The following is a 13,424-nucleotide window of genomic DNA, read 5'->3' on the forward strand; positions in this document are numbered from 1 at the left end:
AACAACCAGTCTTGACACTCTTGCCTCTCAGTATTTGTGTGATCTCAACAACTAAGAACGCCCATAAAACCACAACAAAAGAACCACATGTGATCCAGGGGATTTCGTCATCTTGGACATAGAAAACAATGCAGTTGTCCTCCAACTTCTGTTTTCTGTTTTGATTAAAACAAGAAGAGTCGTGTTGTCAAAAAAAAAAAAAAGAACTTGATATAATGCCTCAGTGGACTGAAGGGGTCCTTGGGAGGTCTACGGATGCCTCGTACACAGGTTATGAGCTGGTGCTAATTCTGTAAACACTGGGTCCCAATGAATGTACTAAATGACTCTGGAAATCCTTGACTGTTCAGAGCAGCCCTCTCTCCCTGACAGAGCAGGTGCACCATCTGGCAATTTGAACTTTAAATGCTGGTCCACAACGCTGCAGCACTGCAGGCGTGACTCGTGTGTTTATATGAGATTGAAAGCAGAGCACAGAGAAGATACTGGATCCAAAGGTATGCAGGCTCCAGAGGGTTTCAGTTTGTCTCTAGCTGAATAGGCCGGATCCATGTGACACACCCCTGCTGCGTCCCGTCTCAGCACCAGGCTTAACTGGTCTTCCACCTTCACGAGGGAACATGAAAGTCTCCCGTTTCCCCCCACTGACAAAACACTACAAAGTTCACCATAATATTAAACAGTTGTTTTACCGAGACCCCGCCCGTCCGAACAATTCGTTCTCTTTGTGGAATGTTCTGGAAAGGTTCTGTCAGAAAGAACAGGAGTTCTTCATCTTATTAGTGTCAGTGAGACTGAAGCAGTGTCAAAAATTGGTCAAACCTGGTTTTCACAGGAGACATTAATAAATAATTTTCGATTAGATGGGGAAGGCACTCAAAAAATCAACTGGAAAATATGAGAACTAGATGAGGTCCGGTTAGGTTTTCAGTTAATTTGCCTTTATTTTACGAATAATCTTTGTTTTGATGTCAATTGTATCAAGATTTGTAACATTTCAAATTGTTAAGTTAAAGATATTCTCCAGACTTTATAAAAAAAAAATACACTATTAAATCTTTCAATGTAAACTCCGACTGTTCAGCAGTATTAGAAATTTTTAACTTCTGATTTTTTTTAAAGAAAAAGTGTGGGATACAGTTAAATGTTCCCAAAATCCTAGTAAGCATAGACTAGTTTGTTATTGGTGGTTTTGTTAAATAAGACCATATTTGTACATGTTGGCTAACATTAGCTTACTTAAGCAAAAAATGTGAATGCTGATATAAATGGTGGCATGGTGGTGCAGTAGTTAGGATTCTTGTTTTTATACCATGGAGGTTGTGGGTTTGAACCTCCTGGTGGGTTGTGGATTCTGTGTGTGTGTTTGCTGCCATGTTCTCTCTGTGCTTCCATGTAGTCCGGCTAGCTCCCACGGTCCAAAGACATGGTTAGGTTTATTGGGGAGTCTAAATTGGTAAATTGGTAGTCTAACACATTTGTTAGCATACCAGACATGCCACACATAAGAAAATTACCTTTTGTCCTGAATAAATCAGCTTCTATAGCAGTTAAATCTTGTCTTTGTTAGTTATGGCTAGTTTAAATATAATAACCCTGGATTGTCCAAACTTCATATACTTGTCTATCGTCTTCTCCTCGCCACCTCTTCTCTTTTTAAAGGCCACAACTAACATAACTGATCCTTTAGTTTCCACCCACTGAGGTTTAACTCAACCACTGAGATTATTCTTGCCTGGATAGGCTATAATGTATGACTGTAAAACCTAAACCCCTACTTAGTCCCTCCATTGTGAAGAGCTGCATGTTTTAAATACAGCTGCCACTTTTATGCTCCACAAAACTAAGATCTTGAAGAATATTTAGGTCTTTCTAGAATATCATCCAAGAAACTATTTCAGGAGATTAATATAATGTTGTTGTTTTGTTTTTGTTTTTAAATAATCTGGAATCCTGCCTGTTTTTAATTAGCTGTTAATTAGTCTTTCACCCTTGGTGGCTTGCACTGTGCCAGAGCAGAGCGTGTAACATCATTAGCCTTTTCAGCATTAGAAGAATATTACCTCCGCACAGAGCTCACTCTGTGATGCTATCTACGATGCTATCCTTATGGTTGCTTTGAAGCGTGATCCTAAAAGTTTTTCTTTCATTAAACACAAATCTTCTTGACAGGACACCTTCCCTCCTAATTTGGTTTCTCATAAGTCAGGTAAAAACACTGTCGTGTTCATGTGCCTGTTCTTCATTAGGCACCAGACGATGCTCTCACTCGGATGATACAATGTTTAAAAATACCCAGCTCTCCCACTTCAAGACATTAACCATGTAAGGCAATTTACCTAAACATAGTTGGAATAGAGAGCGAAGAGTCGTGGGAAACTCGCCTGTGACTGAAGTGGTTAACTCGTCTTTATTTAAAGTTAAATACTCCAGGCTTTTTTACGTGGCCAACGCACCAAACAACAGCCTGGGATGAGAGCGAGGGGTGCCACAGAACAGCCACTCTCCTTTGAGATGAAAGGCTCCAGCCTCAAAAGCATATGTCACACAATAATGAAAATGTGACTTTAGCCGAAGGCAATGGAGCAAAGTATAGACAACCTGTTTGTTGATTAGAGGAGGGAATGCAAAGAGAGCTCAGAAAGGGTCAATAGAAGGAAGGAAATGGAGGGTGTAGATCTACAGTGCCCCCCACTCCCACCCCCATACCCCCTGCTCTCAGTGAAGATTGAAAAAGTGATAAATATGCATGAGTTTGGCTTCGACAGTGAAGGCCTTTGATGGTATGGTTGAGAATTCTTTATCTCTGGAGCAAATAGGCTGAAAATAACTGTCTGAGAAGGTTTACTTTGTGCGCATCTGAACAATGTTCACTTTTAATGAGTAGAAAAGAGTCTGTAGGAAGACTTTTCCATACTCTATGCATTTAAACATACCCGCATGCGGCATCTGCCTTGAACATGTGCACTGTGCTCACAGCTTTCCTTTAACTGTGTTGATTAAAGTTAAGTGAAAAATCATAGATCTTTACTGATACATTATAGTGAGATTCATTTCAGTGGTCATTTGTTCTCCAGTCCTCGATGTTCAGACTAGGGGGGGGGGAAGTGATTTCAAGTTTGCACCATTTTATGAGCCATAAAATCTAAAACTGTTTTAGAGGAGTGAAAGTGCCAAGTTGTGACCACAGAGTGTACATAAAAGATAGACATAGAGCTACCCTGGTTCTCTGTAGTACTAATGGCCTTCTCCATTTTAAGTGACAGTTGATGATCCAGCAAACTGGGATTGAACTTGTAAACAGTAGATTTACAGCGAAACCAACCAAAGACTGCATACAAAAAATAGGAGCCAATATGGAAATGTCCAACAGGAGGCAATTCATTTAATTGCAAAAACATTCCTCTTGTACAATGATGATTCTACTCCTCATGGGATTTATGACCTCAATAAACACTTTCATGATGACTTCATTCATTCATTCATTCTATTACTTTATTCAAGTTGTTTAATACAGCATCCAGCCAATTAGAGAAAGCCTTATTTTGGCTGGTGAGTCACAAATCCCTAATATTAAAGCTTGCCATATCCTGGATTTGTCAATCAGATCCAGTGCTTGGTTATTATTATTGGTTTCAAAACCCAATGTGCCAAATTGCTAAACTATGGGTTTCAGAATCGGTGTACATAAACCTCAGGGGTAGGCAACTCCAGGCCTCAAGTGCCGCTGTCCTGCAGGTTTTAGATCTCACCCTGGGTCAACACACCTGAATCAAATGATAAGTTTATTACTAGGCCTCTGGAGAACTTCAAGACATGTTGAGGAGGTAATTTAGCCATTTAAATCAGCTGTGTTCAAGGACATCTAAAACCTGCAGAAAACCGGCACTCGAGGCCTGCAGTTGCCTACCCCTGACATAAACCAACAGGTGGCATTATGGTGGCTGTGTCTACTTTGTATATGTCGTCTGTGGTTGAGGAAGTTAAGGGTTTTGTTTTTTTTATTCTGATATTATGTAAAGTGAAATCAGTGTAGTGACCTTTAAAAGGAGCTGCTACTCCAGATGTCAAAGGCTGTCTGTGGGGAAGGCAGCGTGTGAAAGCAGGGCTCAGGGAAAAAGGAATAAACTCTGAAAACAGCTTTAATGCTGTTAACATCATAAGGGTTAACTTGCAAGAGTACAAAAAGTTCAAAGCATCTGCAGAGCAGGAAATCTGGATCTAGCAGGAAATAAGGATCTCAGGAACAGAAGCTAAGAACCGAGGACATGGAATAACAACACTAGAAGGAACTTGTATGAAGCATCAGGAAGAGATGTAAAAGAAATAACTGTGGATAGAAAGCTAAATTCCAACAATGCAGAATCCTAATCAAACCAAAAATACATAAAAAAGAAGCCAAAAACTCAAAACCCAAAGCACGACAACTGTGGTATCCCTGAGCTTAGCTTCAACCTCAGGCAGGACTGCTGAAGTAACGTCTTTATTTACACCCAACCACACGGACGTTTGACATTGCTCAACACTTTTAGAGCACATACAGTTCATAAAATTAACAAATGACTAATCCTTAGTAATGCACAGGCCTGGTGTTCCCTCAGCATGGTTGGTATGTGTGGCAGCCCAAGTCCTAGCAGCCAGCATTCGACTGGATAGATTAGCACAGCACAACAACTCAGCTCATACTGGCCCTGCTCCTTAAACACTCCTTTCCCCAGCTGCCCCTTTGCAGCTGTACAAAACCGCACACTGCTCCCACATACCCTTTCAATGAATATGAACCTCTCCCCCTCTAAGTTAAATCAGTTGATATAGTCACAAAACAGCATTTGAGACTTCTAAATCCAAAGATCTGAGTGATTTCAGACGTCGGGTTTTGCTTCTTCGGCCTCAAGTCTGTTTGGGTCTCCACTGTAAACGTCTGGCATGTGATCTTATCTAGGCGTTACCTTGCGTGGACTTTACTGCAGCCCTCTCTATATCAAGAATTGCCCCTACTGCACATGTTTCTAATACAAAGAAGAGAGATTATGAATGTTAATGTTAAGCAGTTTGATGCTTCTAGCAACCTTCTGTGCTACTTAGAAGTGCATTTGAAGCAAATATTTTGCAGCAGCTGTGGTTATCTTTTATAAGGTGTGTTTAAGAAACTGATTCCAAATGTTAAAAAGTTTTCTTTTTGGATCCTTGAGGCGCCGGTGTGGACACAAGAGATCAGTGTGGGCTTGTATGTATCTGTCTCTCTCTGTGTTTAATTTAGTAGAATTGGGAAAAGCTTCTCCTATGACAGTGTTTAAACAAGCTTATTTGTATGTTATACTTAGTCAGCTTTCTCTGTGTGCCTTTTAGACCTGCAGGCCTCTGAGTCATTTGAACATTATAGTATATCAGACAAAGCCATGGACTACAGGCTGCTGCAGATGGATGAGGACCAGGACAGGATGTATGTGGGCTGCAAGGACCATGTTCTCTCCATGGACATCAACAATATCACCCATGGCACACTTAAGGTCAGCAGATGCTTATTGTTGCAGTTAAACAGAAACGCTTTATGCCATTGCAGCGTTGGTATCATGGTGCGCTATTTTTTTTTCTCACAGGCACAAAGAAGAAAACATGAATGTTATGTAAAAACACTGTGTAAGAGACAACACAACACCACTGCTGAGGATATTATTGTAATGTGTGTACAAATTACCATGCATTTGCTATCCTCCGTACACTTTAAGGGTTTTTCAAAATAGCCATAAAAACGCTCATGCTCACTTATAACTAATTCCGCATGCAGCGAAGGAATCATCTTCTGTGTAATTGACAGGCATGAAGTGCATAAACAGATGGGAAAGCATTTAGGTTCCCCCAGAGAGTGCTGCACCGCATCCATTTTTGTCAAGTAAATTGCTTGATATATTCATTGAGAGCGACCTTTAAGCACCTCTCCCGGGTTTGAAAACACACATTTCCACAGATGATAGCAAGCTGTAATCACTGACACCGAGACTTGTGTGGAAACTAAAAATGTCCGAGCATTCATTGTACTCATTTTGCACAGTGTTTTTTTGCCCATGTACTTAGGATATAATGAAACCTCATGAGCATATTGATGTTACGCCTCTTTCAATCTGTTAGTCGCTAATTTAACTGATGTGCCTTTTTTTTTCTAACCATCAGCTGTTTTGGCCTGCTTCAACAAGCAAAATAGAAGAATGCCAAATGGCAGGCAAGGACCCTACAGTAAGGAGATTAAACCTCTTTGATTTCTTGATTTATTTTAGACTCCCACTACTGTAATAACACATTACAGCATAGATTGCATGTTGTTCATTTACATGTTTTTAGCATTCAGCTAAATACAAAGACTCTATATAAAAGATAGCTTTGGTCACCATAACATCACCCTGTGTTTTGAAGCTTTGAGTTTAGTGTTGTGCGTATCACCGTGTTGGGTTTTTTGGCACCAGCAGTGACCAAATTTTAACAACAATACGAAGCGTTAATTTATCAGTTAGCAACATTAAGTTTGGTTAGCAAGATGTAGCTATACAGGGAGTGCAGAATTGTTAGGCAAGTTGTATTTTTGAGGAATAATTTCATTATTGAACAACAACCATGTTCTCAATGAACCCAAAAAACTCATTAATGTCAAAGCTGAATGTTTTTGGAAGTAGTTTTTAGTTTTAGCTATTTTAGGGGGATATCTGTGTGTGCAGGTGACTATTACTGTGCATAATTATTAGGCAACTTAACAAAAAACAAATACAGTGGGGCAAAAAAGTATTTAGTCAGCCACCGATTGTGCAAGTTCCCCCACTTAAAATGATGACAGAGGTCAGTAATTTGCACCAGAGGTACACTTCAACTGTGAGAGACAGAATGTGAAAAAAAAAAAAATCCATGAATCCACATGGTAGGATTTGTAAAGAATTTATTCGTAAATCAGGGTGGAAAATAAGTATTTGGTCAATAACAAAAATACAACTCAATACTTTGTAACATAACCTTTGTTGGCAATAACAGAGGTCAAACGTTTACTATAGGTCTCTACCAGGTTTGCACACACAGTAGCTGGTATTTTGGCCCATTCCTCCATGCAGATCTTCTCGAGAGCAGTGATGTTTTGGGGCTGTCGCCGAGCAACACGGACTTTCAACTCCCGCCACAGATTTTCTATGGGGTTGAGGTCTGGAGACTGGCTAGGCCACTCCAGGACTTTCAAATGCTTCTTACGGAGCCACTCCTTTGTTGCCCGGGCGGTGTGTTTTGGATCATTGTCATGTTGGAAGACCCAGCCTCGTTTCATCTTCAAAGTTCTCACTGATGGAAGGAGGTTTTGGCTCAAAATCTCACGATACATGGCCCCATTCATTCTGTCCTTAACACGGATCAGTCGTCCTGTCCCCTTGGCAGAAAAACAGCCCCATAGCATGATGTTTCCACCCCCATGCTTCACAGTAGGTATGGTGTTCTTGGGATGCAACTCAGTATTCTTCTTCCTCCAAACACGACGAGTTGAGTTTATACCAAAAAGTTCTACTTTGGTTTCATCTGACCACATGACATTCTCCCAATCCTCTGCTGTATCATCCATGTGCTCTCTGGCAAACTTCAGACGGGCCTGGACATGCACTGGCTTCAGCAGCGGAACACGTCTGGCACTGCGGGATTTGATTCCCTGCCGTTGTAGTGTGTTACTGATGGTGACCTTTGTTACTTTGGTCCCAGCTCTCTGCAGGTCATTCACCAGGTCCCCCCGTGTGGTTCTGGGATCTTTGCTCACCGTTCTCATGATCATTTTGACCCCACGGGATGAGATCTTGCGTGGAGCCCCAGATCGAGGGAGATTATCAGTGGTCTTGTATGTCTTCCATTTTCTGATGATTGCTCCCACAGTTGATTTTTTCACACCAAGCTGCTTGCCTATTGTAGATTCACTCTTCCCAGTCTGGTGCAGGTCTACAATACTTTTCCTGGTGTCCTTCGAAAGCTCTTTGGTCTTGGCCATGGCGGAGTTTGGAGTCTGACTGTTTGAGGCTGTGGACAGGTGTCTTTTATACAGATGATGAGTTCAAACAGGTGCCATTCATACAGGTAACGAGTGGGGGACAGAAAAGCTTCTTACAGAAGACGTTACAGGTCTGTGAGAGCCAGAGATTTTCCTTGTTTGAGGTGACCAAATACTTATTTTCCACCCTAATTTACGTATAAATTCTTTACAAATCCTACCATGTGGATTCATGGATTTTTTTTTCACATTCTGTCTCTCACAGTTGAAGTGTACCTCTGGTGCAAATTACTGACCTCTGTCATCATTTTAAGTGGGGGAACTTGCACAATCGGTGGCTGACTAAATACTTTTTTGCCCCACTGTATATACCCATTTCAATTATTTATTTTTACCAGTGAAACCAATATAACATCTCCACATTCACAAATATACATTTCTGACATTCAAAAACAAAACAAAAACAAATCAGCGACCAATATAGCCACCTTTCTTTGCAAGGACACTCAAAAGCCTGCCATCCATGGATTCTGTCAGTGTTTTGATCTGTTCACCATCAACATTGCGTGCAGCAGCAACCACAGCCTCCCAGACACTGTTCAGAGAGGTGTACTGTTTTCTCTCCTTGTAAATCTCACATTTGATGATGGACCACAGGTTCTCAATGGGGTTCAGATCAGGTGAACAAGGTGGCCATGTCATTAGTTTTTCTTCTTTTATACCCTTTCTTGCCAGCCACGCTGTGGAGTACTTGGACGCGTGTGATGGAGCATTGTCCTGCATGAAAGTCATGTTTTTCTTGAAGGATGCAGACTTCTTCCTGTACCACTGCTTGAAGGTGTCTTCCAGAAACTGGCAGTAGGACTGGGAGTTGAGCTTGACTCCATCCTCAACCCGAAAAGGCCCCACAAGCTCATCTTTGATGATACCAGCCCAAACCAGTACTCCACCTCCACCTTGCTGGCGTCTGAGTCGGACTGGAGCTCTCTGCCCTTTACCAATCCAGCCACGGGCCCATCCATCTGGCCCATCAAGAGTCACTCTCATTTCATCAGTCCATAAAACCTTAGAAAAATCAGTCTTGAGACATTTCTTGGCCCAGTCTTGACGTTTCAGCTTGTGTGTCTTGTTCAGTGGTGGTTGTCTTTCAGCCTTTCTTACCTTGGCCATGTCTCTGAGTATTGCACACCTTGTGCTTTTGGGCACTCCAGTGATGTTGCAGCTCTGAAATATGGCCAAACTGGTGGCAAGTGGCATCTTGGCAGCTGCACGCTTGACTTTTCTCAGTTCATGGGCAGTTATTTTGCGCCTTGGTTTTTCCACACGCTTCTTGCGACCCTGTTGACTATTTTGAATGAAACGCTTGATTGTTCGATGATCACGCTTCAGAAGCTTTGCAATTTTGAGACTGCTGCATCCCTCTGCAAGATATCTCACTATTTTTGACTTTTCTGAGCCTGTCAAGTCCTTCTTTTGACCCATTTTGCCAAAGGAAAGGACGTTGCCTAATAATTATGCACACCTGATATAGGGTGTTGATGTCATTAGACCACACCCCTTCTCATTACAGAGATGCACATCACCTAATATGCTTAATTGGTAGTAGGCTTTCGAGCCTATACAGCTTGGAGTAAGACAACATGCATGAAGAGGATGATGTGGACAAAATACTCATTTGCCTAATAATTCTGCACTCCCTGTAGATCAAAGATGGGTCACACACATCACTGATCTGTTAATCAGTCTGACAGTATGTAAATGAAATTAACGTTACAGCACACCATATTATTTGCCATATTAAGAACCAACACTACAAAAACATTTAAGTGAAATTGGTGACCTACAAGAAGCCTAACATTGCTAGCAGACAGCTAGTTAGTACAAGGTAGCCACACCGCTAATAATTCATAACTAAATCCCCAATGCTAACTAAAAAGGTAGCGTATTTAGAAGTTATTTAGCTTCAGCACCCTTTAGCTCAAATTTAGTTATATCACTATCTAGCTAAACAATAAATGTAATATTTAGTTTTGTTTATCACAATCCCATAACGGTCATTTTTAAACATTTTTGGATCATTCAGCATTAAATCTGTCACTGTCCCACAATAAGAACAGTTAAAGTATGATTAGAAAAACATACTTTTGCTAATATTTTTCATTGAAAGCTTTATTTCTTTATTTGTCAAATTGAATGTAAATGCACAAATAAAGTGTTACGTAAGGCCCAAAATGGCCTCCGTACAAGAAAGTGGTAGCTCTAATATTGACCAGTAACGAACCACCACGCGCACACTGTAATGGGTTACACAAGATTTATTTGTTCTTTCTCCGGGTAAAACTACTGGCTGAAGACACAACTCTGGCCAGGAATCCAAGGCCCAAGGCCACCGCGGTCAGGGTTGTTAGCCTGGTTACAAACAGGGGAAAGGTGGTCACTTGGAAGAACAAGCAGCAAAAACGTATCAATCCTGCAGCTTCCTCAAAAAGGCTTGCCACCCACCTTTTCAGGCCTGACTTCGTTCGAGGCTGGGTCTCCACATCACATCCTGGGAGCTGGAACTTCCCCAAAACTGGTCCAGTTTCCTTGTCAGGGGCACAGAGAGTCTCCAGTCCAGTGTTTGTTTTCCTGCCTTCCAGCACATCCACTCACATCCCAATAAGAATGAGTCCTCCCTCCAACATCCTCAGTTTATTTTAAAAGCAAAACCAGGCCAGGTTAAAAATCTTTTCCATTAAAATGTGCACACTTCATCCTGGATCTTCGAGGCTTCCCTGCTTCACCAGTGTCCTACTAAAAAAACAACGACAACCCTTACTTCCTGTTTCCTCTCCCCTTTATAGAGAAGGGCTCCAATCCTCCCCAATCAGCTGCTCCCTGTATTCAACTCCAAATAGCTGGCAGCTGGACTAGAGTAGAATCTCCACTCCCACATGGGTGTGGCCCACACCTCACATCAAACACAAACAAACACCAAAGCATGCAATTAATACAAAACAAAATCTAAAGAAATGCCAACCCAAAAGCTTAGTGGGGGATTCTCTCCATCCTTTTCCACCATGCTATACTCTGTAACAAAAGAAAGAAGAAAGTTGTTTCCCTTTGACAAGAATTAAGGCAAAAAAAAAGCTCCTTATTATTATATTTGGTGGACAAGAATCAATCTAGACCTCCCGAACCCCCTGTTGTCCTATTACCGCTTTGAAAAAAAAGGGTTTTTTTCTTGTTTTGTTTTTTCACTACCTGCTGTACAATTTCCTTGGTTTCCTTTGCAGCACTTCTACGTATTTTCTTTGTCTGAGTTATGATAATTACAGGACAAAATACAGATAATGAGCTATCCTATTTAACAAAGTTGGGCCCAAAGAGTCAACATGACAGGGTTTCTTTGATTTACTACAGTGTCATTAAAACTGGGACAAATTACTCTTCTTTTTCTTAAGACGTGTTGTTAAACTCCTTCACACTAAAAGAACATGAAGAATTTTATAGGTTACTGAGCAATAGTTTTGCTGGCACAGGCTACTTAAGACCAGACTGAGCTGTATGCGGCCCACAACCTAAAATGAGTTTGACACCCCTAATCTTGACTAAAGGTTTAGTCAGCTGTTCCAAGATCCGCTCCTCCAAGTGGGTCTGCAGCGGAAGTTGCCTCCTGGGATTTCCCTCTCGCATCTGTGAGTTTGCGTCAGATCCAACTGTATTTCTATCAAGCAGCAGATGTCTGCAGGGTCACCGGCTGGCCTGGAGTCCTTGTGGCATCGTCACAGTTAGTCAGTGCAAGATCGAGGTGTGGAGGCGATTGAAATGCCACGGATCAGTGTAAAAATAAAAAATAAAAAAAAACAGACTCAAAGCTTATTGACGCAGATATTTCATAAGCCACCCTGGTTCTGAGAAGCACTTGTTAGCTACAACAAGGTTTAATGAAGACATACAGCGAGAGTCAATTTATTCCTCCTCCGCATCTGTTTTCCTCTAATTGGGTTGTTCTGAAACAAGTGCACGCACAGTTGTCTATATATACAGCAGGGCTGAGGACATGCGAATGGAAAGAGAAAAACTAACTTTTTACACAAAAGAAAGGCCTCATTTTTAATGTAACTAAAAAAAGAGTCAATCTGCTGCCAGTCCTCCATGGTTTCACACATTCTCCACCATCTCTGCATCATCTGACAGGCCCTGGGCTAACAGAGCCAGGGTTTTATTCAACATGCTGTTGCAGATACAGAAAAAAAAGCTGTTTCCAGTCATGGAGTGATTTGTGCTGCGCTGACTCATAGCAAGCCTGCTGCAGACAGGCTACCACAAATATTTGGGTGAGCCATCTCTGTGTGGAGCCACTTGATGGCCTCTTCTCCCTTCTGTCATGCCTTTTCTTATTGAATCCCTGCGAGTTTTCCTTTAAAGATTTTACTTTCTGTTTCCATCTTACCATTTTTCCTTGGTCACTTTTTCCAACTCCTTTAACATCTCTCCCTTTCTTTTCTTCTTACACCACACTGCAGTTTTTTTTTTCTCTCGTACACAGTCTCCCCTCTCACAAGCTTTTTTTCTTCTTTTATCAGAGCCCTTGTACATATGTTATTGTTATAAATATAAGGTTTCCCTTCTGCAGTACGATCTGTGGTCACGCATGTAACATCATGGGGGATATTAAGTCTGTTTGCTGCTTTGTCAAATGTATCAACTTTAAAAGAAGGCTGTATTTATGTCAGGAAACATAAAATCAAACATGATAGCTCATATATATTTGAGTTTGAAAGGCCTCAGAAGGATTTGATGAGACAGACAGAGAGTTAGATTTAAAAAAACAACAACAACAAAAAAAACAGTGCGAAACATGATAGATGTGGGTGCGTGTCAGTAAAAACGTTTTGTTACTTTGCATTGATCGCTCTCAGTGGAGCCTTGTGCAGTGACCATGCGCCGCAGCAGCTGTCATTCCAGCAGCCTTGGCCAAGTTCCTGACAGCTCCCTGGACATGTGTTCTTCTCCCCACTTCTTTCTCCTCACTTCTCCACTCATTTTCTGCAAACTCGGGCTTAATTAGCCACAAAGTCCAGCACACCTACAGCTGTGGGGTTTGGAAAGTGGAAGCAGAGATGAAGAGATGAAGTGAGAGTAGTAGTCAGTCTTACCTAGATATGTCACATATACCGCTGACACGTTTTTTCCACTGCCCTTAATACCAGACCTGTGAGCTCCGGGATCCTTTTATTGTGCAGCATGTGATTTTATAACCGTCACAACAACAGTGAGATAAGTTTGAATTACTCCCGCATATGGGAAAGAGATACTTCCAGAGTGACAAATAGGTTCTTTATTTGTGTGTCTCCTTGGCTATATAACACGAATTAGGTCTCTCCTCAGCGGCTGGTCTGGTGCAATCTGTGGGATTAAAAAAAAAGGCAGCAGTGAT

General features: G+C 41.4%; 1 protein-coding gene and 1 long non-coding RNA gene across 6 annotated transcripts in view; one reads left to right on the forward strand and one right to left on the reverse strand.

The window, feature by feature from the left end:
• sema3c (sema domain, immunoglobulin domain (Ig), short basic domain, secreted, (semaphorin) 3C) overlaps positions 1 to 13,424 on the forward strand; it is a 49,628-nt gene that overhangs the window by 16,413 nt on the left and 19,791 nt on the right. For all 5 annotated transcript variants that reach the window (XM_080292091.1, XM_080292090.1, XM_026146468.2 and 2 more), the window contains exons 3-4: positions 5,350 to 5,510; positions 6,172 to 6,234. In XM_080292091.1, the coding sequence (XP_080148217.1) occupies positions 5,350 to 5,510; positions 6,172 to 6,234 (224 nt within the window). The remainder of the gene's footprint in view (positions 1 to 5,349; positions 5,511 to 6,171; positions 6,235 to 13,424) is intronic.
• LOC145421609 (uncharacterized) lies at positions 10,303 to 13,271 on the reverse strand. The gene is made up of 2 exons (XR_013902983.1): positions 10,505 to 13,271; positions 10,303 to 10,411 (listed from the first exon to the last, which is right to left on the reverse strand). It is a non-coding gene; the product is annotated as an uncharacterized LOC145421609 (long non-coding RNA).

Source organism: Astatotilapia calliptera, chromosome 17 (genome assembly GCF_964374335.1).
Source record: "Astatotilapia calliptera chromosome 17, fAstCal68.1, whole genome shotgun sequence".
Classification (NCBI taxonomy): Eukaryota; Metazoa; Chordata; class Actinopteri; order Cichliformes; family Cichlidae; genus Astatotilapia; species Astatotilapia calliptera.